General features: G+C 37.1%; 1 protein-coding gene across 8 annotated transcripts; it reads left to right on the forward strand.

The window, feature by feature from the left end:
- The first annotated feature begins 378 nt into the window (after nt 1–378).
- On the forward strand, nt 379–27,662 carry LOC139973040 (cytosolic carboxypeptidase-like protein 5). Of its 8 annotated transcripts, none has more exons than XM_071979393.1 (17): nt 379–517; nt 2,662–2,936; nt 4,101–4,272; nt 4,946–5,109; nt 6,354–6,531; nt 7,248–8,287; nt 8,877–9,012; nt 9,947–10,131; nt 11,130–11,296; nt 12,172–12,641; nt 14,645–14,773; nt 16,273–16,415; nt 17,126–17,349; nt 17,976–18,045; nt 19,482–19,528; nt 22,367–22,442; nt 25,872–27,662. In XM_071979393.1, the coding sequence occupies exons 2-16, from the start codon at nt 2,740–2,742 to the stop codon at nt 22,411–22,413; spliced, it is 3,369 nt and encodes a 1,122-aa protein (XP_071835494.1). In that variant the 5' UTR covers nt 379–517; nt 2,662–2,739; the 3' UTR covers nt 22,414–22,442; nt 25,872–27,662. The 8 variants fall into 8 exon arrangements, with proteins under 8 accessions (XP_071835494.1, XP_071835495.1, XP_071835488.1 ...); XM_071979394.1 differs by having other exon boundaries at nt 22,373–22,442; XM_071979387.1 differs by lacking the exon at nt 19,482–19,528.
- Nucleotides 27,663–27,905: the final 243 nt, after the last annotated feature.

Raw genomic sequence — 27,905 nt, forward strand, 5'->3', positions numbered from 1 at the left:
TGGGGGAAATTCAAGATTTTCTCTACTGATTAATGAAAGGTGTTTCTTCAACCTATGTGGAAGGCCACAGTTTATAAACCAAGGTCAAGGAGCTGTCGGTCTAATTCAGAGCCGCAGCAACAATTACGTCTTCACATGAGCCCAAATTAATGGGGGCAGCAGAACCATTTTCTTTTCCTTTATCTCCGTAAGAAAAGATATGGCCATTTTGGGGCTTCTGCTACTGATATCTAATTCTTCCCCGACTGAATGTAAGAAATTATCCCGAGTGAAGTTGGCGGTAGGGACCGTGTCTCCCTTCGCCGCCTTTGCGTACGGACGTCTGCTTTGTAACAGGAACTGAAGCCCCTCTGAGCCGCCATACTAAATCAGTCCCTTCTTTATCCAATGAGAAGTAGGGATTACCCACACGTGCTAGTTGCTACAAAATTTGTTTACGATTGAGCAGACGCCTAATTGAAACAACATAGCAACGACGTTTTGAATGCGCACTTCGTTACAATATATAGCATATTTGGTAAACAGTTTGATGTATGTATTGTGCTGTATGTGTTGTAATATAAGTTATCCAGCAGCCTCATAAAGGCTTTTCAAAGGCTATGATGTTCATTATCAGACCCCTCCTCAATTCCCCAAAATTTTCACAACTAGCCTAGTGTTAACATATATGTCTACTGATTCACGTTAGGCGCCTGGCCTAGGCTGCATTCGGGCCTAGCCCGTTCATTCTAACGTTTGGCGATGTTGTTAGGTCTACCAGTACCACTAGTAGTAGTAGTACTGACATTGCACTCTGCAAGGTAAAGTTTATATGACTGCAGAAGAAACTTATGTTGGCGAAATTTAGAGTAAGTTGGATAAGGGGTCCTAATCCTAGCCTATTTTGTCAGTGTCAAGTTACTGGCTAACTTTGGCTATCCTATAGGCATATATCTCTTACTTAGCCTAAGCCTAACTTAAGACGGCCTAGTAAGACCTAGACTATAGTTGGGGGATGCACAAAGCAAAGGATTCATAATACGAAATGTTAAATCTATGTTTGGTTGAAATTTAAAGGCATTTAAGACTTGCCCCAAACCGCATGCGGCCATCTGTAAAAGTTAACTTTCTGTTGCTTGCAAGTGACGTTTTATTTGTGTGGCTACAAAATGCAGACAGTATAGGCTCAAGCCATATCTGCAAGATCTAAAATATGGACAGATTCAAAGGATACTTGTGCATATCTGATCTAGGCCATCTCAGCATAGCAAGAAAAACAGGTTATACAATTATATCAAGGCCTATTTATCAATAGGCCTTGGAAACAGTCTAAGATTCCATTGCACAAGACAAATTCATTTCAATTTATTGTTGGCAATCAACTTGCCATAAATTTTTAACGTGTGTTTTTCTTGCTAACTTTGGTCCTATGCTGGTTATACCTATCATCAAAAGTTTGCTCGTAGTCATTCTATTGCTAAGGTATTAAAGTTTTCAGACTAATATAATAATAAACCATGTTGATATCTGGCCAACCACAGATATATTCCCCATTCACATTGAGTATCAGCATGGCCCAGGTCATTAATTGCATTGCTCAGCAACCCAACATAGCCTATTAGTAGGCCTAACTGTGTTAGACCTCACCATAATTATGTTTTACTGTAGGAACCCTGTTGTTTTATGATTGTTAACTTGGTTTTAAGGTCATATGAAGGATAAGTTGTAATTTCAGAGAGGTAAGTTGTTATTGTTTTGTGTGTCTCTGGCAATGTTAGGAGTTTGGGCTAAATTCTTAATGTATTTACATTAATTATAAAAATTCTGACCACAGGACTTCTTTTACCAGGCTGAAATTTTATTCTATGGCACATCATCAAAACTTTTCTGGTTTTAAAGGTGATTTGCAAAGATCTGTACTCGATCTCAAATTTTAAGTACTTCACCCAAACCTTGTGTGCACATGTGCCCTAATAACTGTGTGCACTGCAATAACAATTTCTAGAAATGGGGTATATCATGAGTGGTCATATTGCATATTACAGCGTAATACCTGGTCATGAGGTATATCTTTCCCAATAGATTTCCTGTCCCATCTCATATCTGTAGATATCTGCTTTAATAAATATAGCCCAGGCCAAATCTGTTTATCCAGTAAGATAAACTTGTACTCTTCTAACTCATGAAGCAATACCCACTGGATTGTAGTTGTATAATCCCACTTAAACTTACATCTTACATAGGTGTAAGACATTTCACAATTCCAAAACCTTTCATGAATGTGGATGCACCGTGTACACACCTTGTCTCTTAGTAGCCACCTTATTATATCAGTTATATAGAGCAATCAAACACATCGTATTGTCATCCATTCCACTGGCACTGATACATTTCTACACCATCTACAGTATAAATAGAGAGTGAGTCATTAGTTCAAACATGTGACACTGTCAGTTGCATTGTGGTGAACTTGTACCAGATCATGGCGGCCTTGTTAATGTGCATGATATCTTTGGTACATTGACAAAACCATACCTTAACAAGCCAAAAATAACACTGCAAAGACTTGCCATGTAAGTTGTATTCAGTTTACGACATCTTTTGTTAGCTTGTATTTAGTATAGTCATCAAACATGTGTCATCAATCTGTAACTTTGTTTTTCTTCATCCTTTTGCTTACAGATAACTAATGAACACATTGTGAAGAAATGGATGTCAGGTGACATTGTCCATTAAGTCGACAAGCTAGTCTCTGTCATTATGGAAGCAAGACTGGGGGGCATCCTCTTTACTTCCAAGTTTGACTCGGGTAATCTGGCCAGAATCGAGAGAGTCCATGGAGACGATGACGATTCCGGTAACCATAGAATAGGTGACTTCACCGCCACTCCAGATTATGAGTTCAATCTCTGGACCAAACCAGACTGCGATGGCACAGAATACCAGAACGGAAATCGGTTTGTATCTTTGCAATATTTCTGAGACTGCTTCATACAGATCTACTTAGTTGCTTTCATTTATTTGAGTAACTACAAATGAAGTTCTAAATCCTGTATTAAAGCATCATATTTGTCAGTATATGCATATTATTTCACTCCTCAGTACATGTAAAGCAAAGCAGTGGTTTAAGTTCTTTCCTGAAAGTGATTTTACGAGTATTCTGGTTTCTGCAAGAGGCATTTATGTCATTTTTGCGACATTAAGTATGTACGAATGAGGCGGTATGTCTCGGTGTGAATGGTGCAGTTAGCTGTTACTGTACCTCTTTCCAACAAACTTGTCCGAAATTCTTATAAATGTAAAGTAGGCTCGGAGTAGAGTATTTATACTTAATCTGTTATGGAAGTGGTGTAGCTCGAGGCTTACTGCTAATATTTTATATGAGGAGAAATGGATTTGTCTCGTGGTATTAAACATAGATGCATGTATTTGTGTCCATGTTTACATTCGAAGGTGTTTGTACTGCAGATACAACCATACCACTGCTGTAAGGTTGAGAAACATTTACCTCCAATTGGTGTATACAGTAGTTAGATTATCCATTACATACAACGTGCTGTATTTTGGAGTTTTGAGACTTTCTGGACCAAAAACCTAATTGAATATCACTGATATCTGTTGCCAATGGTGCCTGCATTATTCATTTTTTTTAGAAACAATCGTTGTGCCTCTTAGAAATGCCCTCTCTGGCAGTGGCACAGAATGTCATGGTACCCATTTGTGTGTTCCGGCAATCCACAGTTTCTTCATGCAATCAAAAATTTGTCAAATTCGTTTGATTATTTCAATGACATAGTTTGTCTAAATATTATTAAGTCTAGGGGGACTGTAAGACATCACAACCAGAACCATTAGTTATCATGCAAAAAGCTGGGTCCCATACAGGAGGTTTTGGTATCAATTAATTTTTTTTGGGGGGGGGGGTTTCATTAAATGTTTTAACACTCTCCATTGTGAAGCATCCCTAAACATTGTTAGGCTAATGCAAAACTTTCCTCCTCAGATTTCTGTTGTTGGAATTGCCCATTTCCTACCCCCCCCCCCCCTCCCTCTTCCACCTCCACCTCAACCTATGTCCATTTGACATAATTTGTTTACTGTTGTGTTTTGTCCCCTTTCAGGTCGTGGTTCCATTTTGCTGTGAAAGGATGTCCTATGAACAAACTGGTCAAGTTCAACATCATGAATATGAACCGTCAGGGCAAACTCTACAATCAGGGCATGGCTCCAGTGGTCAAAGTACTGCCACAGAAACCCCGCTGGGAGAGAATCCGAGACAGGCCTGTATGTGAGGTATTGTTAATAGCCAGTGTACTCTCTGTGTGTGTTACACTGATTTATACTGATTTATAATATTGACCTGGATAGTTTAAAAGGCAATAATAAATAGCATGGCTTCTGTGGTCAATGCACTACCTCACCAACCTTGTTTGGAGGTAATCAGAGACAGGCCTGTATGTGAGGTATTGTTAACAGCCAGTGTACTTTCTGTGTGTGTGTGCTTCAGCGATCTATACTGTGCGTGTGACCTGGATCAGCTCTTTGGTAATAAATGGCGTGGCTTCTGTGGTCGAGGCACTACCTCAACAACCTTGTTGGGAAGGAACTCAGAGACCTAAAATTGCTGTTAAAAGTCGTTTAAATAAGTTCATAAAATGATCAAAATATCATGTTAATGTCCTCTGAAAGGAAGCTATAGTTAGAAAACTTGACTTAAGTTTGGGTGCACAAAGTTGCTTCTGTTGACTGCACCTTCTTTGAAGGAACAATGTTCATGATAACCTGTTAAAAATAACGTACTGTTTATACTTTTCCTTAAAACCCACACAATTGCGAGTTCTACAGTTGCAGTATAAAATGTTCCTTGGTATTAAACGTAGTCTTAAAATTGTTCCAAATTTAGTGTTTTAAGCCCTGTGGTTATCTTACTTTCCCTTATCTGTATAATTTCTCCACCTCTTTGAAGACCGTGGACGGACAGTTCATCATGGCGTTCACTTACCGATTCGAGTATCGGTATTCGACAGTTTATTTTGCTTTCTGCTATCCGTTTTCATACACCGAGTGCCAGAATATGTTGGAAGAGTTAGATCAACAGTTTAACCACTGCCAGGAAGCTGGAACACCAAGGTGAGATCCATTTAACAATTACATTAGGTTACAGTGACATGTTAATGATATAGACTGCCTGGGATGAGAAAATATTTCAAAGCAGTCGGCAGGCAGGGCGACCTTTCTAACCGTCAACGAGACGACAAACTTTCCCTTCCAACTAGTCAGACGGACAAGTGTTATAAAGTGTTTTAAAGTGTTTTAAAGTGTTATAAAGTGTTATAAAGTGTTAAATTTCACAGGCAGATTTGACAAAGAATGTCTCATGTTTGGATGGTCCTTAGCAGCAACTTTAAGGATTTCAGCAATAAGGAGCTAATATTTTGCAGTACATTAGAGCTAATTGAATTTGCACAGGACTAAATACATCCCTGACTACAGTCAGATATATATGACAGAGAGTTGTTCTCAAGCTGACATAGATATATTATTATATTCGATTGGCCTATTGCTCAGAACAAGTCATTTAAAAAGATTTTAGCATACTCCATGTATACTAATTGTACACAACAGTTAAAGCTGTTTGCAGGAGCTTCCAACACTATTAGGTCACTTTTTGGTGTAAAAATTGATCCACCTATGGTACAGTTAAGATGCACAAATCATAACATTAGGCCATTTTGTTACATTGTCTTCTCATAACATGTCATGATACTGTAAGCAACCGTAATGATATCTAGAATTAACATGTAACAGGAGCATCAATGATGGCATTCCCCTGAAACTTTTCTCAGTGTTTTTGTGACTCATTTGAGAAACTGTTATGTCATATCTGGCCTGTTTCTGCATCCACAAATACGTTTACACTCCAGTTGCCTGGAGTAGTGCACTTTTGGCAATGGCCATAAGCTAAGAGAATTAGCACTTTGTTTAAACCACAGGCTTCAGTTGAGGGATTTCCATGCCCTTATTAATCTGTAAATTTGGTATGAAATTTTAAATAAGCACATGTATATCTGTTCTGCAGATCCACTGTAAATGGTAACATTTTTAGTTGCCTTACTCAAATTGAAATATGTTCAGTTGGGTCAAAGGAATATATGTTGTAAATTGGTGTCTTTTCGAAGATAGAGTTATAGGAACCTGAAGGTACATCTGTTTTATTTACTTTGCATGTTAAAGTTAAATCCCTTTCAAATCCGTCTCAAAATAATGGATATTCCTAAGAAATAACAGGCTATGAATACATTGTTAGTCAGATCGTTTCTAGTGAAGACTTGATATTTTTCTCTTTTTTCTTTCTTTTTTCGTTCCTTCTGCAGTTCTCTAGATTCAATCTACTACCACAGAGAATTACTCTGCCATTCGTTGGACGGGCTAAGAGTGGATCTACTTACAGTGTCTTCTTACCACGGCATCACTGACAACCATGAACCTAGACTGGAAAAACTCTTTCCAGATATGACCACCACAAGGGCTCGCAGATTTGAAGGCAAAAGAGTAAGTAGCGTGTGAGGAGCTTTCTTCTCTCTTTTATTCTTTCTTTCTTTTTGCTTTTTGATATGGTTATGATGTTGAGATATTAAAGATGTGGGCACACGCATTTGTGCGATTAAACTGTTCCTTTTTGCTCGTGAGAGATCATGAAGTGATGTGATGAAACGATATAATTTTGGGTAACTTTTAGTAGTTTCGCAACTAAATTTTTTATAGTGTTTGCACATGACACCATTGTTTATTTCTGCATGAATTGAGTGTATTACCAGCCTTCTTTTGAGCTCAGTTATAGTGAAACAGTTAGTAACCCCCCCCCCTTCCTTAGGTGGTATGTGCCATATGACATGATACGTCACTGCTTTGTTCCAACTATATACTTATATTGTTTCCAAGTAGAGGTTACTACTTCTATTAAGGGGTTCCGTATGAAGATTCCCCCTTAATTTAAGTCATAACTTAAATCAACTAAAGCAAGTCTGATTTCACGCGACCAAGTCAATGGGCTGTTAGTGTGTGATTTCCGTCTCACTGAGTTAACTGAGTGGAAAAGGCCCATTGACTTACTGTGTTAAAAGTCAAAAGATTGTCGATTCAATGTTCTTGTGAAGGACAAATCAGTAACGATCTCAACAAGATCCTTTTTTTTTGTATTTCTTCCGATGTTGTACACACCTATTTCTCAACTTTATCTCTGTAATTCTCCCTATTTTGTTGATAAGGTTTACTTTTTGAGCAGCCGAGTTCATCCTGGCGAGACACCTGCAAGTTTTGTTTTCAACGGATTCTTGGACTTTATACTCCGTTCCAAGGATCCTCGGTCACAGCAGCTGAGAAGGCAATACGTGTTTAAGATGGTTCCCCTCTTGAATCCAGACGGGGTGCAACGAGGGCATTACAGAACCGACCAAAGAGGCGTTAACTTAAATAGAATGTACACGAATCCAGATTTTGGATTTCACCCTTCAGTGTATGCTGCAAAGAGTATAGTCATTCACCATCATAAACATTCCAGAGTCATAAACGAGCCGAATTCTGAGCCAGCCGTCGATGACTCCAAGTCTAGAGCTAGTTGTCAAAAATCCAACGGAACAAGTGAAGATGTACAACCTGCTACGGGGGAGAAGAAAAACTGCAACTCACCGCTCGGCGTCGAACAGGTAGATAACGATGACATGACGTCGTCAAATAGTAAACCGAATGCAATAACGATAGTTTACGAAGGTAACGGGTCTGGCTCTCTGGGCAGGACTCCTCAAAGCAGTTTAGAAGATTTTGAAAGTAGTGAAACGGACCACGGTCCTAGGTGTAGATCGAGCCACTCTACCGTAAGGACAGACTCTGGACCATCGGAACGAACAGTCGACGTTGAATCGGATGACGATGACGACGATCTCTGCCACGGCATGGATAAACTCTCACTGCTGACGACGACCGCGACAGGGACCAACAGCAACAATTCCAACAGCGTCGACAGCCTGTCGATTCCGTGGCACGAGAGCGGCATCGCGTTCTACGTGGACCTCCATGGGCACGCGTCCAAACGTGGATGTTTCATCTACGGCAACCATCTCCGGGACGAGGAGAAGCAAGTGGAGAACGTCCTCTTCCCGAAGCTGATCTCCTTGAATTCTTCTCACTTCGACTTTGACGGCTGTAACTTCTCAGAGAAGAACATGTACACGAAGGACAAACGGGATGGGATGTCCAAGGAAGGCAGCGGTAGAGTAGCCATGCTCAAGTCAACCGGTATCGTCCACAGGTGAGTCAATTTCCTGCTTGTTTCTTTTGGTGTCACTGGCAAGATTCTTCACATTAAAGTACATGTTTGAAGAATATAGTATACATAGAGGAATGCTTTTGTCAATATCTCTCCCAAAGTCTATAGACCAGGGTAGCAACCACCAATTTTTTATTTTTCTTTATTTAACTGGTGGGTGGGGGGATGGGGAGGGCTAAGACGTTATGTCATCTAGAAGAGTGGTCAAAGGGTTGGGTTGCCCCCTCCCCTTTTAGACATTTTGGTAAAATGGAAGCTGCTTTTAGATGCAACGAAATAGTGCTATATTTTGAATCTTTTAATACAATTTTGACAAATTTTCTTATTGTTTAGGTTGTAAAGCAGATGCATGCTATATAAGTATGTGCTGTAAACTAGGATGTTTTTGGCTTTGTAATATTCTGCCAGTGGTTGGAGGGCCCTCACTCCATCTCTCCTCCCTGATTATACTCTGGGATGGCTAAAGTTTGTAAGTGGAAATAAGGAGGTTACATTGAAGACATGTGTTGAAACAACTTTCTCATACTAAGCTTTTTGATGATGCTCATTCTCTCCCTCTGCTTATCAACAGTTATACCCTTGAGTGCAATTACAACACGGGACGATTCATGAATTCTTTAGCTCCTGCATGCATGGATGACGGCAGGGCAACACCACCGCAGGTAGCGGGCTTCCCACCAAAGTATTCCATCGCCCATTTTGAAGACGTAATTATAACAATTTATATATCATTTGTTTTTTGGGGGGGTTTTTTTTGAAAATCTTACTGTGTGAGTTATGATGATTGAAATGTTGTATAAAAGTAGTTGTCAAGTAGTTTAAATGTAAAGATGGAAACTTTGTTTCTTTATTTTTGTTACTTTATTTTTATCTCTATATTTTAGTCTTTTGCAGTGTGTACAATTATATGCAAAACAGAAAATTAATACTAAGAGTTAACATAAGTACAACAGTACATTAATTATTAATATGTAGATACAAAGAAATTGAGCACATCCCCATGAAAGTTTAATGAAGAAATTTTTAGATAAAAAATATTACCATTGTAGAGCCCTGAACGTCGGCAGAAAATTAAGATGTCACATTTCTCGAGGAATTTACTGTGTATGATATGGAGCTCACTGAAGGTAGCAGATTGAGTCTGTGAGGAGGGAGACAGGCAGTCATGTCCGAGTGGACAAGTGCAGGGACACATCTCCTTAAGAAAATATGCTCTCATCAAAGAATTCCATCACAAATAGAACAAAAAAGAGATTTGATTGTATGTGTCTTTTCAAACAAGCTGTTAAACTTTTATCAATAATTGGTTTGTTAATGATCCTTGATTAGCATAAACGTTATTTTTTTTGTTTTTTTTTGTATGTATGTATGTTTGCTTTCCTTTTTTAATCAAAAAGTAGGAAAAGCTATTTTTGTTGTTTGAATAATTAACTATAAAATCAGGTTTCTAATCCATTTCCATTTTTGATGGAATTTATTTTTCATTTACTGTAAGTTCATGAACAGAAGGGGCAGAGTCTATGGCTGTCTCTATCTGAAACAGTTCAAGGTAAGTCTTTCTCAAGTCACTGTTTTTTTTCTGTATTTTTTCCCTTTTTACGTATATTTAACCATTTCATATTTTCTCACTTTTCGGGTTAGGTTGGGAGAGCACTTGCCGTTGCAGCTCTGGATTTCACAGACTCGAATCCCTGGTCCAGAATTGCATCCACGGAGTACAACAGTGTTCATGGAATCAGAGCTTGGGTACAGAGGTACCTGCGGAGTATGAGGGGAGCACCGTCCTTGCCAAAGAAGATGTCCAGGGTAGCATCTAAAACATCAAGGTAATGAGAAGTGAAAAAAAAACAGTTTACAGGTTTGCAGTCTCAATATTTTAAAGAACTTGGGACTTTTAATTGTTAGTTATTATGTTTGCTCACAATAATAAATAAATTCAATAAAAAAAATAAGAAGAAAAAAAATATGAATATTTGATTCCCTTTATTTGTGGCCTTGTTTAAAGCATATTTTGAATTAATTTGGATAAATTTGTGAATGCTTATCAACATTGAATCCCATTACCCAAGGTAGGTCTTAGTTTGACTAGTTAGATTTTATTACCCAAAAAAATAAAGCACAAAATTTACAAAGTTTTCCAATTCTTTTAATTTCAATGTGATTTAATCATTAATACGAAATTTATCTGAGAATGGAATCAATTTCATAAACTGCTCACTTGCTAATCTTCACATTAAAATGATGAGGCAAGAATTCAAATAGTTATGAATTAGGTTTGTTTTTGGAACCTGTTTTATCCATACTTTTTCAACATTGTTAATCATTCAGGTATGACTAATATATGTAAATTGTGTTAGCTATTTGAATTAAACATTGTAAATATTTGTGTTCTTTTTCCCCATCAAATGGTTAGGTATTGGAATATTTAAATATGCTAATGGAAGTGTAAAGTTGTTTGTCGGAGAAACAAATATTGGAAAAGAAGTTGAAGGAAGTCAAGTCAGGCACAGAACCAGGGGAGGGTAGGGGTGTACACCTGTCTCCCTTTTCAACCCCACACCAAATATTTTATAGAAGTTATTAGCACAACTTTGCATGTAAACCCCAACTAAAGGCCTAAGTTATAGTCTAGATATGCCACAAAATGGACCATTTCAGGTCTCAACTTTTAATTTTTCTGTGAAAAGATCCGCCAAACCTTATCCCCCATTCATCCCCATACATGGGAGTCAGGTTCATTGACCTCAGGACCACAACCCATCCTTTTAAAAAGTCTTATATCTGCCCTGAAGTTATTTAATGATTCCATTGCTCCTCCGATTAGCCTGGTGGCAACAGCAACAAGTCGACATAACCTCAACATGGTGTCGAGGCCAAGGCTGGTCGCGGGTGATACCAGAGCTGTCGCGTTTGGCAGAAGGGTAACACCAAGGCCGTCCGGTTCTCCGGTTAAAAAGAGTTCCGTGTCAAAGAATCTCGGACCGGTCAGAGGTAAGAAAATACCGGATGAAGGAAAACCAAGTATGAAACAAGTAGAATCACATCTAGCAATGAGTTAATAAAGCTGCTTGGATGATTCTGCTCGCATGTGTTTCGAAGCGTAATCATCGCATTAGTTACTTACATATGTTTACGAGGAGTTTCATGTAAGGGTAATCACAGAATGGGGTAAATGTGTCAACTTGTGTTTGCATGTATGACCTGATTACTAAAGAACCAGTATAAACTATTTATTTAAATGGAAATATACAAAGTCAATTGGATCACTCATAGCAAAATAATATACATTATTGACATGTGTTTTGATACAGGTAGCTATGTATATACCAGCCAGTTGGGGACAAATTTCCTAATGCTAAAAACCTCTCAAACCTGTCCTCCCATTGCATGCTGCAGAGCATTGGTATTGTCAGTACAAACAGTTCCTAACCTCGATCTGATAGAAACATGATATTCATACTGCTCATACTGACAGTATAAGTGCTCTGAAGCAGGACATGACAGTACAGTATTGAAAAACATTGTCCCAACTGGGTCACCTATACTGGTAATGACAATGATAATTGTGATATGTTTGTTTTTTGTTCTCATTCATAGGACCTGACCAGTAGTTCACTCACAGCACAATTATCTACACACATATGTGTGTGTGTACATATGTGTGTATGGGATATGTGGATATGTATGATATGATATGTGGATAAATGCGTGTATGGGATAGTTAAGTACAATGTGGGTCATCATGGATTGGAATGGGTGAAAAAAGTTGCGCACACAGCTTTTGCTTGTGTTTTTCTTTTTATATTGACATCCTATCAGTTAACAAGATAACAAACTGCCACCATTTTTCTCTGATATTCCTGCAGAAACGAAAGCATCAATCGAGAGAAAGAAGAAAATCACGTCAAATCAGCCGACGGTCTCTTCAAATTCGAAAACGAAAGCCACTCACAGCGTATCGTCCAAGTCGTTTGAGAAACCTATCACTCCGTCCCTCCAGAACAAGTCCCATCCTCCAGGAATCTCCAGCAAGCAGCAGGACAAGGACCTAGTCTCCCTCCCTCTGACCCATAAACCGCCCAACGCCAGCCTCTCGATCATAAGAGCGAGGTCTGGTTCCCGTATCGGCAGAGACCAACAGACTCGCGGCGATCAGTTCGTAACGAAGAAGATCGAAAACGTCCGCAACGCCAAGAATTTAAACGAGGAAAAGGAGAGAGCATTCGAAGAAGATTCTTCGGTCGTTCAGGGTCTCTTGAATCACATGGTGGTTCAGGTCTTGGAGCAGAGACCAGACAGTGCCATGGCTGGTCAATTTGGCTTGAATAGAGAGAAGGTGAGTTTTTCTGGTCCTATTACCCTCTTTAGCTTTCCTTCATTTCAAGTTTTGGCTCTGGAATGAAATACCCAGAAGTTAGAAATAGAAAGCGAAGTGAGTTTCTGCAGTTGCCATTTTTTGTTTTTACTTTATTATTGTTTGAATAATCAGCGCACTAATACCTTTTTTCGTTATCATTGGCTTAAATATTCCACTACTGTAGCAAGAGATAACCAGTGACAATATCAATATATCAGTTTGTGATACTTCTTTTCCCAAATTTTGTGGGAAATGTCCTATCCTTTCATTTTTTTCCCTCATAATTGTTGCCCGAAGTTCTGCTAAGTTTTCACACTTTTACAAAATGTCTGGTCTTTGGAATTCAGACTAAAATCCAATTTGAAACTGCCACAGTTGTGTACACTTTTTAGCCTGATTCTCAATGCTAAATGAAACGCAAAGGCCAGCTTAGGATCATGTTTTGAGAACAAAGCACATCTTCAAATCAGTCGATTACATGAATGAGTGTAGCAAAGGTCAGAACGACTTACCTTTTGCAGGCTCAGCGTGGCCAAATATCCCCACCATGATGCATCAGAATGGTCTTTACTGTCTGCCTTTTGGCCCATTTGTACAAGTTTCAATGGACCTTTTTGTCTCATGGACCACATAACCCAACTAACCACAAAGTAACCTATTCAGCCTTCATTTACTGTTGCATGTTTATTTGAATACAACTACCTTGCTATGACACTAACATTAAGAATAAGCTGAATCTGTCAAGTTGATAGCCAATAGACAAAAAGTGTAAGTTAAAGTCATTCAGCATCCCCAACATGCATGTATGTGGCTGCTTTGAGTGTCGTTAAGATACTAACCACCCATCCAAGCCGATATTATAATAACCAATACCATTGCACAGCATCATTATTCCTAAGGAGTGGTGGAGCATTAGTGCTCCATAGTCACACAGTCATAGATTGCTTCTCTATAGCAATAGAAAGGTCAGAAAAATGTTCTCACAATAAAAAAATGTTGCACTCTCATACTACAGAACAACAACGAACATTTTAAAGTTTACACCCATGTTTGTGGAGAGACTTGAACAAGTAACAAGTTGTATGAAAGATTCCGACGTGAGATTGATGCAGTGATGGTAAACTTAGTTCTTGCCATCAAGGTACATTAATCCATGGATTACCCAGATTTGTTTTACCTGGATTATCCACAACCAGTATCCAACAATGTACCTTTAATGGGAACAAAAACAACAAAAATGCAAGTTCTAAGCACTTTACTGTACTTTTTGTTGTATTTATATTATGTAAACATGGAGAATAGATTCCTTTGTGATTATTAATTTATTTTCACATCTTCCTTGTCATGTAATTAATATGTCCTCCTCCTCCTATAGAGGGCAGTATGCCTGTTATTTGACTCAATTCATTTCCCCCAACTTCATTGTAATGTAATAAACATGTCCTCCCCAATTGAGGGCAGTATGACACTAAACACAACAATTCTCAGATCATACTTCCCAAAGAAACAGTACATAGTACTTTGCACTGACTATTACACATGGCAATCTTTGCTTAAGTGTGCTAGCAAACATTTATACGATTTAATGCATTCATATGATTTCTCCTGTTGAAATTTTGTTGCATTTCTTCGAAGAAATTTCTGACAAAGAGGAACAACCAATTCAGTTTAGGAATGGAATTCCTTGATAGAAAATTATTTCATTTCGTTTATAGATGTACACTTGTTATATATTGTTCTAGCAATGAGTTGTTTTAAAACTTTCCTTTTTGAAGTGTTTTAAATGTTGTAAATCTTTTAATTTTATGAACTGCTTGTTCTTATAACCTGTTTGAATATTGTAACAATTTCCTGCATAAAGGAAAAATTGTGTTTTATTGTGCCACTTTTTCAGTCCTTTTCCGCCACATTCAGCAATTTCTTTTTCCCCCCTCACTTTTCTGCATGCACCTACTACTCGCTTGTTAACCCTTGTTATACAGTCTCACCTTGGATCAGTGAATGTTCTGCAGCGCCCTCACTCTGCGTTTGCTCTCCGCAATACTTACCAGCACATTAATCGACTAACACAATGGCCCATGAGCAAAGTAGTGATGCAGGTACCTCAGATGGTAAGGCAATCTTTGTACATGAATATTTATGAGGTCATTATGCATGCAACTAACAGCCAATCATGTTAAAGTGGCTGGCTGTGTTCCATTAGTAAATTTGTATAAACAATATGGCAAACTTGGATACCAGATTTAAGCCCTCAAGTTTAAACTGTATTCTGTGTGTACACTTTCAGATACTTTCTTCTTGTTTTCTTTTTGCTTTTTTGAAATAACATGTTTTCTTGAAAGGAGGAGTTAAGAACTTTGTTATGATGCTAATTAATGTAATAAACTAACGCTATATTAACAAGGATCCTTAATGTTTGAGAGAGATTTAGGATAGATTGCAACATGTCAGGCTAGACATTCAACAAAATGTTGAATGTGTTGAAAATATGTTGAATGTTGAAAAAGTATTAACATCTTGTTAAGTACAATTGATACAGTATTGACGCTATGATAGTGAATGGCTTGACAGTTATCAGATTTCTTACACAATAATTTAACATTCTCGCCTTGTCTTTTTCCACATGTATAAAATTCATTTTTGTTACAAAATTGATGAAATAAATTAAAAGTTTTGTATTTCTTGCCCGACTTTCCTACACAAAGTCAGATCAAAGAAAATTTGATAACCTGGCTCTCACCTGAAATGTTTCTTTCTTGAAAATAGCAAACGACTAACTTATCAAAATTATTGTCATTATTGTTAATATCTCTTCGACATTACTATGATTAATTTGTAACCCAGTATGCTGCCCTCACAGTACCTCAGTTATTTGCATTGCATTTGAACTGGATCGACTCTATCCTCGTCTATCATTAATAATAACAATGTGAAGTGCGTCGAATGTAAATACAAGATCAAACACTTGCTATGTTTATACTCTCACTTTGTTGTCTTCTTTATCTATTAAACTTCAAGAATCAAGTTTAATTCTTGATGTGTTCCTCCATGTTAACAAATTGCTTATCTATAGTAAAAGAAAGCCTTTTTAGGTAAATATATATTTATAAAGGTTAATGGGCCTCACCTTTCAATTCTAGCGAGATCTTAAGGGATGAACTTAAAAAGAGAAAAAAGTATTTGCAATTGAAGAAGATCCTGTTAGGATAGTGGTCATCAGGCATACAGTTTTAGTCTGTGTTGTTACTATGTCCTATGTATTTTAACTATGTCCTATGAATTTTGACTATGTCCTATGTATTTTGACCATGTCCTATGTATTTTGACCATGTCCTATGTATTTTGATCATGTCCTATGTATTTTGACCATGTCCAATGTATTTTGACTATGTCCTGTGTATATTAACTATGTCCTATGTATTTTGACTATGACCTATGTATTTTGACTATGTCCTATGTATTTCTTACTCTGTTCTGTGTTACTTTGTCGCATGTTTTTTCTTCTTCTTTTCTGTAAATGTTACAGAAAATTTTGTTTTGTTTTAAGTCCTTACAGTCTAGCGTTGTTATATCTTTGACAATTCTGCTCATATCAAATAACATTTTGCAGACCACACCGTTAATCAATCCGGTGGGTGGCGGCAGTACTCATCATAAGGATCAGTCAATGTTCAGATCTTTCATCCAGAGAAAAAACAGCAATTTACAGATGAGGCACGGCAAGACTAATAATACCAAACAGGAACCTGCTCAGTAAGCTGAAATTAATCATTAACGGATTTGATAAATAGTTTTGCATCCAATTTTATGTGACGACTGAATCTGAGAATCCCAAGTAATGTGCCCTTTAAATCAGCGGTTTCATAATAATTTTAGGGCCATGACCCAGCCAAAACTTTTTGACATTCAGCTGATGATTCATTGATGATCCCCAGTCCCCTCACCCTATTTATTATTACAATGACACTGAAATGTGGTTGCTAAGTTTGAGGGGGAGGGGGGTGGGGCTCTGCTTCCTTGCCACAACTTGATCGATCTTGGATTGCACATGGGGACATCTTGTCTAGTACTACAATGCTTTGAATAAAGATAAGTTGACATTTTTCCTGCAAATTCTGAGACAATATCACAACCCATCAAAAATCCTTTGCGACTCGAACAGTGGGTCAGGAAGGAGGTATCCTGTTAATTACTTCCGAACACATTCAAGTGAAAATGAGGTATTTTACAACATGATAAACAGTTCAAAAAGTGGAGGCATTTCACTTTTGTACATCGGAAACACATGTTGTGCCTAGTATATAACAGATCCATACCCCCTCAAAGGCTTTATTCAAATCATTGTGTTCCATTTCTCTTTGATATGAAGATGTGATTTTTCCTTTTATTTTATTTTATTTTTTATTTATTTATTTATTATTTTGGTGACATTTATTTATGCTTTTCTGTATTGGCATTTTTAGATCTAATGTGTTACCAAAGCATCCTAAGAAGTCTTCCGTCCCTAAGAGGAGAAGCCTATCCCACAGTCCAAACAGGAAACAATCCCACTTAATTCACAAGCCAAAGATGAAAAACCAAGAGCAACATTCACAAAGTCAAGAAGACAAGCTCTACAATACAGGATACATGGATCGTATCATCCAGCAACGACTATTGAATAGCAGTTTGTCAGATCCCCACCCTGGTGAGCAGATTTAAGATTACCCATCCCCTAAATGTACCCCTATTCCCCTCCCCTTCATGGCACCACCTGCCCATCTCATTGTCTCATCATGCCATTGATGCAGAATGTTTTTGTTAATACTCTATTCATAAATTGTTGTCAAAGGTCAGGCATGCTCCTCCGAACCAGACCCGCACATAGTCAGGAATTTGAGTCTGAGGTGCACACGCAATTTAAGGAGGGGCACAGTGTAACTTCTGTAACTTAATTGTGAAGTTTGGTGCACATGATGGTAGTTAAGGTGGGAGGTATAGCTGTCTGTAGGGGGAGGGGCAGGTGGGGGGAGGGGGCTGGTGGGGGGAGGGGGCCAGTGGGGGGAGGGGGCCAGTGGGGGGGCATGGCCCCAGTCTGGCTTTGAGCCTTCACTGAACCAAGAGACTATTGCACATTCATGTGACGAGTAATGTTCCTATATAGGTACATATGTTACGATATCATATAAGAACTCCCCTTGATCCTAAACCTTATAGTGCTGATAAATTCACTGTTTCTGTTTTAAACTCTCTTTAAAAGTTACATTCAATTTGTCAGATTATTGGCAAAAATCTGTCTAAAAATTTAAGTCATATTGCTCTTTCCACTTACAGGAGATTCAGTCTATCCTAACCTCACATGCAAATCACTTGAACCGAGCCCATCATCTGCTTCTCTAAGAAGGTAAGAATCATGAAACCCCATCCCTCCCTCACACCTACCCCTTCCTCTGCTAGTTAGGAGAATTTGTCATCTTGTTGTTCAATTAAGGGTCGTCTTTGGAAACGTCTTTTTTTCTCATGTCCAAACACCATGTTGTTATAAACCACTTCATTCTGTGACTATTTAGGACATTTCAATCAACCCCTTTGGACCCTCAGTTATAGTTTTTGTTCTATGAGCTGAATAGTTCTTGTAAAGTTTTCGATATATTTACAGTAGTTTTGTAAATGTTAATTTTAGCTCCGAGCACACACTGTGTTATGGTTACAGATTTTGAATTAACAATGTAAAATGTCAGAATTTTGTAACATTTTATGTTTTTATATTTAGCTACTGTATTATGAACGGAGAGTTCAACTTTTTATCAAATCTTTTTAAAAAATCAGCTTGTTGTTTGATATTGTACAAGTTAAATAAATCTGGGGGGGGGAGGGGAATTGTATTTCATTTTATTTAAGGGCTCTGAAATGAAAGGGAATTTCCCCCCTTTGAAGTCAAGTTGGTTCAAGTTGAAGAAGGTCAAGGCGTTTGATTGATTTTCAAGGATGTTTGTGATAACTTGTTTTGTTTCGTTTTCCCTTGTTTTCATTCATTTTTGGGAATTGAGAAATCTGTTTTGCATGACCTGGTATTGCCAGAATGTTTTCTTAGGAAGCCTCGAACCCTGCGAGCACTTTCCTCATGGCTTAAACATAGAAAGGATCGAATTTGCCAATTGATATTATTGCCATGGATTTTTGATGGTTTTAATGCTAAGTTTTAATAAACATATAGGTAAAAAATAATGATATATATTTTATAAACCATAAATCCAAACTTTTAACATATTGTGCTACATTATTGAGAATGTTACCTCAAAAGAGAAAAAAAAAACTGGTAACATTCTGTTCATCTACTGCTAAAAAGTTGTGTGAGGTAAACATTATTAACATTAGAGGGCCCAAGTATGGTAACCCAGAATTCCAAGCGTTCAACACATTGTAAGTGTATGAGAGTGTGAATCAATAATTTAATAGCAAACTGCTAAATCTGTACCCGCAAACACTTTCTGTGAAGGGAGAAAAAAAAATAAGTAAAAGGTTATAATATGTATCTTCATACCTTCCAAGTCGAGAATTTTTTTTATGATAAATAGTTAAGTTTAGTTTGAATTTGCATGAATCATTAGTGGTATAGTAGCAGAATTTGTTCATTAATTAAGACATGTAGTTAAATATCAGCTTAGTTTTTCACATTTGTTTCTTATCCTTTCGTAACATTTTGGCATCACAGTTTTGATGTTATATTTCTCTATTTTCGTTTCTCTTCTTCATCTTCATCGCTGTCGGCTGATTTAATTTGAATGTTCCCGTTTTTTTTTTCTTTTCTTTTTTATGACTGTTCTCTTTCCATCCAAGCTTACATGACATGAAACGAATTTTGAAATTGGTTTCTCCAACTCCTGGTATGTGAGAGAGTCTGTTCAGGCAGTCTGCATGGCTTCTACATATATATATATAAACGACACTACCTCTTTAATTACTACTAACACAAAACTCGCATTTAAATGGCTTTACTGCCCTAGTGCATGTATGCATACTTTAGCTCTGGGTTAACAATATCTAACAAATTAGCAAATGGTCTCTTTGCTTGCTTCTCTTCACTCTGCCAGTACCCACTCAAACGACTGTTTTTACCCTCTAGATTTCTTATAGTCACACTTTTAGACTGTCTCTGCAGTAACAAGATTAAAATTCAGTAGTAGTAGCTACCTCCAGTAGTGTTAGCCAGCAGAATTTTAAAGAGGTGCAGTGGCCTTCTTCTTTTAGTTATAATTTATTTTATTTTATTATTTATTAATTTTTTTTATTTTTACTTTTTACTTTTATTTTGTCATTATTATTTAAGCCGTTTAGTTCATTAACCCTCATATATGCATACCTTTTCTGTATTTGGTTTGATCCTAGAACCCTCTAAATTATACCGAACTACTTTTTATACTTCCGAAAGGGTTTGCTTCCCCCAGTTCAGATTTATGATACAAATCTGGGGTATTTGTACATTTCGTGTGGAGGACATGATTTGTTAACATACAGACCAACGAAGAAGAAGATTCGGCCTTTGCTTCTTTCATTGTTTTGTGTACAATACAGAGTAGTTGAGGATATGGTATGATTATGAAGAGACTTTTCATGCTCAATATTTTTTGATTTATTTATTTTTTTCATTCCCCTCCCTTTCTTTCTTCTTTGTGAGGAAAGTCTTTTATATTAGAAAAATGTCCTGATGCCTCATAAATCCTTTGTATTATTTTTGCTTATTGAATAGAAATTATGGGGAGGGGGGGGGTAGGATTTCCTCTGAACCATCCCTTTAAGGAGAGGAAAGGAACCTGAATCGTGATCTATTTGTTTATTGCTCCAAAATCACATCAATAACAAACAATGAAATTTGGCAAATATTTGAAATGTTTTGCCAATGAAAAATAAACAAAAATAGAAATTTACTTTCACTCTTGGAGACATGAAAGCTTCTGTACTGGATTAAACTGTCAATGACTCGAGAGTTTTAGAGCCGCCAAATGAAAATGAAGGATGACGTTAGTGAATTTTACAAATTTCTGGACCAGGTAGTTGAATGGCCTGGACCAGGAAGCATTCTTTTCTTCTTTTTTTTTCTTTTTTTCTACTGTCGGTCATTCCCCCGAAGGACTGTACCCGTCACTAATTATTTTTGTCAAGAGACAGAAATATTACAAGTTAACAACACTCAAATTGCAGTTTTCTAAATATGGTGTGTGTCTGCTTTGCAAATTAACCCAATGTTAGGCTATTGCTGCATACAGTAGAGTCTCTGGCTGGCTGGCAGCCTAACATGGTGGGTGCATACCACCAAATACATAGGTTAATAAATTAATCAGCGGTGAACAGTAATGAATTGCAGAAATGATGAAATCATTTATAGGGTGGTGTAAATGCTTCATTTTGTAAAATATAGCAACTTTTACTTATATCCCACACTGCTGTAACAACACTGTTGTTTATTCACAATTATTCATCAGGTATTCCCGTTGCTTTTATTTAAATTAAAAAAATATATACTTGCTGCTATACAAACACGAAATTCCAAAAGGTGTTCTGCAGACAATAATCTTCTAGTAACCTTAGCAATATAACCATTTCTATGACTTGCTGTGTATATATATATATATATATATATATATATATATATATATTTTGTAAGGAATACAGTTTCTGCCAGGGGTAACAATTTTTGTGAATGGCGCAGAGTGACTTTTTAGTCTGTTTCGTGATTTGCACTTGTATTTATATTGGGACAATGTAGTGCAATTATCTCTGTAATAGTTTATACCAGTTTTGATGTTTTAACCAGACTTTGGTCTATATATTTTGATCAGGTTGTGAATATTAAAATAAAAACAAGTTTAATACGGTAAGCTTTGGGCTGGAATGGATTAATTAATGTTTCACCAATTTAATATTAAGGCATTTGTGAATGATAATCTGAGAACAGTGACAGAGAAGTTTTATAATAATATGTGCGAAATTCTAATGATTGATGGTATCCATGGAGATAGATTAATCACACCAAAGGGGGGGGGGGGTAGTACTGCTCCTAGTTGAACATGTCTTTAACAGACTCGTGGGGAGGGGGTCATCAGGCAGGGGGGGAAGTGCCTTATTTGACTATGGAAGGTGTGGCCAATAAGAAATCAGAATTCTTATTTACCAATAAGTTGATATATGAACACATAGTGTGATTGAAAGCTGACAGAAGATGATAAACCTTTTGTTCCTTAATAACAGCCAGAATGGAAAAGATATCACTTTATGAAATGATCCCATGTCCTGCCTTACAGGTATTTAGCTCAGGCCCCCATTACAAAAATCCATTTTCTTTCCCAGTCATCCAAATAAAATCTTGAAAATATTTCAGATGATGATGATTTTTTATTGTTAAGATGGTAAAGGATACTAACAGGTTAACTGTTTACATGCTGCAAGATCTTTATTAGTGAAAAACCTGCATCCATTAATATACTCCATTAGAACACAAAAAAAGAAATGGTAATAAAGAGAATAACAATGTGCTACTTACATATAGGAAAATAATTCATAATTTATAATCTTGTAGAAAGATCACATACAGTATATTAAAACACTTCTGAAGAAGTCACATTCTTTTCTGTTTTGAAATATTATTTTGTTAAAAGAACCTCGATACAACTAATTCAAAGTAATAAAATTTAAAAAATAAGAAATTTTTTGATGTTCTTTCTAAGGTACAGTGCACCCCAGGCGATTGCCAGCTCTGGACAAAAGTTGGTGATGTCACGCTCAAGGTCAAGTTCACCTCTGGTAAGACATTATGTTTGCTTTAATGGATTCCTTTGATAGTATGATGTATGCAGCTGTGTACATAGAGATTTTTCTTTTGTGCGAAATTTCTCAATCGTTCACCGGTCAATATGTTTGGTCGAAACAGAACACCACTGAGCTTAAAGGAGGGAGACACACACCCAGCCACCATAACTGGTCAATGTGATAGAGATAATAACTGTAATGAACATCTCCCCAAAACAGCTAAGAAAAATCTTATTCCATTCGGGAGATATCAGAGATTTTAGTGTTCTTTCACACACAAGGTTTGAAGACTTGATCAAGTCTAAATATGACATCATCAAGCCACATGTGCTTCAAGGTTTTTTTTTTTTTTTTTTAATGTATTTGTATGTTTAGTGTACGTGATGGAGATGGGTTTTGGAAACCTAAAATCTTGAACCTTTTAGTCTTGATGTGACTGAATGAACCTTTAAGTCTTGAACCTTAAAGTCTTGAACCTTTAAGTCTTGAACCTTTAAGTCTTTAACCTTTAAGTCTTGAACCTTTCAGTTTTGAACCTTTAAGTCTTGAACCTAGTCTTGAACCTTTAAGTCTTGAACCTAGTCTTGAACCTTTAAGTCTTGAACCTTTAAGTCTTGAACCTTTAAGTTTTGAACCTTGTCTTGAACCTTTAAGTCTTGATGTGACTGAATGATGTCATTGGTTTTACTGTTTTCAGTGTCAATATGGTTTTTACATTCCACCCTGAAAATACTAAAAGGGAAAATGAAACGGTTTCAGAACCTCGTGGCACTATGACGTCACAGATTGACAATATCGTCCCCTCTTTCGCGTACTGACAAATGTTTATATTAAAAAATGTATATCACAGTCCAAATCATTGCACTGATTTGCAACTGAAGTTTTGATCACAAATAATATCCTTTTAAGCGGTCTTCTAGTTTTAAGTTACAGATAACAAAAATTATACTTGATTGTCACTATAAATTTAAAGGATGCAGAACAATTTTTAAGAGCATATAGATGTTTCAAAATCATTTGTCACTACGTAAAAACAAAATAAAAGTATATTCCTATTCGTCAGTAGGCGAAACAAGGGACGATATGACAGGTCCCAGCCACTGTAATATCTCCCAAACAGAACAAGATATTTCTAGGCTGTTTTTGGGGGAGTTGTTTTTCACAAAGCTAGATCTCTGTGATGTACGCCAAACCCGATAGGTGTGGTTGTGTCCCCTTCTTTGCCATGGTTACAACGTAACAAGGAAATACAAATAAAATTAACCGGGCAAGTTCGAATCGACTGCCTGTTTCCCTGTGTCAAATTTTGTCATGAAATTCTGTTGTCATGCTGTCATATTGTCCTTGCGATTGGATGAGTCTATTGACAGATAATTACGTATTCACGAGGAAAATTGAGTATTGACTGACCAGTCAGTTTACTTGGCACCACACGCTCACCGAGGTCACCCCCTCTTTTCTAGAAAAGATTTCCACGACAAACAATTTAGACTATTAAGAGCATTCAGGTTGTTTTCTTTTTTCACTTTGTTTATTTATTCCGTGGAATATGCAAGCAACCTCCAGGATCTGTAATTGTGGCCCGCGGCTTGTGAAAACACAGCTGTCACGAAAGTGTTTTTCATGGAGGTGTCAGTGAACATCTTAGGAAGTCGATGTTTTGTTTAAAACGTCAAAGCCGAAGGATTGTCACATTTCTTCCCATATTTAAGCCGGTTTGAGAGCAAGATTGTTATTCTTAATAAATTTTTTTTCATTGAAATCTTGTCTTTCATGTTGAATTCAGACACATCTTATACCCGATGAAAAGGAAATGGATTTTGAAACAAACAAAAAAATGTACTTAAAAATGATAGCAAAGAATTGATGAAGATATTTGTTGATCTCTTAAGACCCTTTCCTACTGCTTTCAGGTTGTATCAAATAAAATGAGGGGAGGAGGGTGGGAGGGTGCCCTTGATCCACCTAGAGTCACATCATAAATTTTTATGTAATGTTTGATTGTTCATGTTATCATCCTAGCACCCATTTCTAAAAAATAAATAGGGAAGTTAAAGCAGAATTTGCTTCAACCTAAGGCTTGGAGTGCTCAGTTGGTACAGCACTGGGCATAGTTGATTCCTTAAGTTCATGATCCCTTCAAATTTTGTAAGCATTTTTCGGGACAACCTGGGCTTACTTTTTGGTTGTCCATACAACAAGTTGGGGAAAAAATGTACCAAAGAACGAAGAATATGTACGTTTGTACACTGTAGTTCGTTTGGTGAATAGAACCTCTGTTCAGCTTTAGAGCTAGTAAAACTCTTCTTTGGATGGATAATAGGCCATTTAAACACTAATTATTGTTTGATATCAATAGATCCCCAAAGTGATGGAGAATGGTAATTTATCATTTTACCAAATTGGCAATATTTTAGTTACAAATTTTTGCAATGTGCATTTTGATGTAAACAACTAGTGTGTTGAAGTGTTTTGCTGAACATGAAAAAGAAAGGAAAAAGTCATTCCCACGTAACTATCCAACTTTCATCCTCCCTTGAGCGTTCCATCGTTCTATCGCTGAAAATACCACGCAAGGTTTATGTAACATATTCAACACCCTTTTGTCCAATCATATCACATCACTTATTATTATTATGCAAAATGAAACCTAGGAAGAGTCCAAAAAAATATATTTATTTTGACTATGTACATATGTTTCCCTTATCCAGGACATTTATCCATAAATTTATTAACATCTGTAAAAGTCTCCTATAGAAGAACCCTTGACGATTCACAGTTTTCCAGTCATCAATCACTCATGAAAAATAGACCAAAACCAGAGAACCAACCCTGAATGTTACTTTTATAATTTCCTTAGTATGCAGCAAAGTATGTACATTAGGTATGCAGAACTAGACCTGGCATAGTATTTTGACATGCAAATGTGCTGTTAGATTCATTGGAAAGATGATTATCTGTCATTAATATCGTCTATAACCTAAGACTTGTAATTAAAGGCATTGAAGACTCGCCCCAAACCGTGTGCCGCGCACTGAAAAAGTTAACTTTCCGTTGCTTGCAAATGACGTTTTCTTCTTGTCGCTACAAAATGCAGACAGTCATGAAACGTGATACCTTGTTATCTTTGATCTAGACCGGAGATGTCCATGCTGCTATGTACACTGTGCTGTGGGTATTGACCATAGTTGTATGTATTGACTGTACACTAGTGTCTAATTACCGACGGTAGCAAGCTGTGTGTGTATTTTCTGGGATCGATGGTGGTGTCTAACACTTGTTTTGCACCTCATTCGGAACTAGGTCAGATTACCGGCATGAGACGTTCTTTGTGCGCGATCCTTCACTCCCTTTAACATGGAATCAATTTATTTATTTATTTATTTACTTATTTATTTATTTATTTATTATTTTTATTTATAGAGAACTCTCTCCTGCCAAGTTGTCGATTTGAATGATCTGACGACAAAATCGCAGCCTCTGGAACCATCCCAGTTGCTCTGGAATGACCTTTGACATTTCCCTTGGCGATCAACACTTTCGATGAAAGTGTTACGTAGCCCAGCATCAAGATTTGCATGCGAGGGGGTTCAACTTTGTTAATAGTTCATCCGATTCGGTGGATTTAAAAAGGGGGGAAATGGCAAAAAATGTGCTTATATTAAGGTTTTTATATCTAATTGCTGCAACTTAACGTGCTGTTACAGTCATACAGGTTTATGAAACACTTCATAATGATTGGTGAATCCTTGTGATGTACCAGCTGTCCTGGGGGTTGGGTGGGGTGGGGGTTTAAAGGAAGATTGTTGTTAACTTTGATCCAAGCAACAGCAGTGACAACATAACCTTGCAATGTTTGATATTTTGTTGTTTGAAAGACCTTGCATCCGGATTTACCGTGTATACATATTATTTATTACTCTGTGTTGATCTAACAGTAAGGACCTGGGTTGATGTTGTGATTGTTTGGTGAAGACTTTGAAGAGGCTCAAGTTTGTACCACTTTCTACTACTTTTATGCACTTTCTTTGTAGCTCTCTGTGATGGTAAGAGCTTTATATTATTTATCAGTTATGACTTTTGTAAAACCCATGTGAATGTGTATCATCTTAAATATGGTTCACAGGGGTACAATCCAGATTCGAACCTCATAGTCGAACAATCGATCAATCTATCAATCAGTATTTATATAGCACTGATATCGTGGAACACTTCAAAAGCGCCTTGAAAGAGAAATCATTCAATTTTGGTGGAGAAAATTAGTTCATTTTTAGAGATCTAACCATTTGGTAGTAAGTGAATGGGGGAGGCAGGGGGGGGGGGACTGGTACTGTATCGTCCTCTACCCTTCTTGCATGACAAAAAACGGTGGCTAAAACACTGTCCTAACTACATCAACACCCTTTCGGCCTCATGGAGGCATTGTCCACTAGCTGGAATAATTTGCCATTTCTGGTTTGTCCAGTAGCTGGAATTGTTGACCACCATCTTGGCTGGTGTGTTTTTGTTATGTGACATAAGGCGATGCAGACCACTTGCTGTTTTTGTTACACATAACCTTTGACACGACTTACAATTGTGTAAAGAATCTGTTTGTGAATTCAAGCCAGATGATTCAAAAACAGGAAATTAGAAGCTGTAAAATTTGAAGGGTGACAAAGATGATCCAAATACTCCAGGAAAAAAAAATAGAAAGGTTAACCAAATTAAATCTTGTTGTCACTTTCACAATCATGGTTTATGTTAGAACCGGTATAATCACTTCAGATTTCTCTAATTACATGGAAAAGCGTTAACTTACCTGAATAATATTATGATTAGCCAAGGTTTTGTTGTGTCAGTTGGTGTCAGTGCTATTCCCACTGCCATTGGATATGGCTGTGTGTCACAAACAGCAACATTAAACTTTAAATAAAAGGTATTAATTTAAGGCAATTCCTCATGCAGAAAGGGGGGGGGGAATGTGTATTAGACAGGTCCGTGGAATTGGAGGTTTCTTTTTTCTTCCTCTGAAACATGATCAGTATCTGTGTGAATGGATATATGATAAAAAAATATATCATATACTGATGATGGCTCATTAACTGGCATTCAGCTGGTACTTAGTTTAATCAGCCAATAAATATTAAAACTTCAGCCCAGAGTTTTATATACAAATTATGGCCATGGATAATAGAGATTTTGTCACTGTGTTGATAATTGAAACTTAGGAGGCAGGGGGGTTGGTGGTGGGGGGTGGGGTTAAGTGGGTGGGCATTTTGAAAGCTGACCTTCTGAAGGTTTAATAGAAGCATTGACTTTTAATTTCTGTGTTTTTTTTTTCTCTTTTTATTTGACAATCAGATACATTTCTAATACTTGCTTAATTCTTCACTTGCCAGTCGGTAACTCAAGTCGTGTGTACTTTTATTGCTGAATATTTTGTAAACCATTTTCTACTATAGGCCGGGTGCTCTT

The sequence above is a fragment of the Apostichopus japonicus genome, chromosome 9, assembly GCF_037975245.1.
Source record: "Apostichopus japonicus isolate 1M-3 chromosome 9, ASM3797524v1, whole genome shotgun sequence".
NCBI lineage: Eukaryota > Metazoa > Echinodermata > Holothuroidea > Aspidochirotida > Stichopodidae > Apostichopus > Apostichopus japonicus.

Coding starts and splice junctions, on each gene's coding strand:
- LOC139973040 (XM_071979387.1), top strand. CDS start 2,740: ATGGAAGCAAGACTGGGGGGCATCCTCTTTACTTCCAAGTTTGACTCG. Junction 8,288..8,876: donor TCAACCGGTATCGTCCACAG/GTGAGTCAATTT, acceptor GCTTATCAACAG/TTATACCCTTGAGTGCAATT. Junction 18,046..22,366: donor TCATCTGCTTCTCTAAGAAG/GTAAGAATCATG, acceptor GTTCTTTCTAAG/GTACAGTGCACCCCAGGCGA.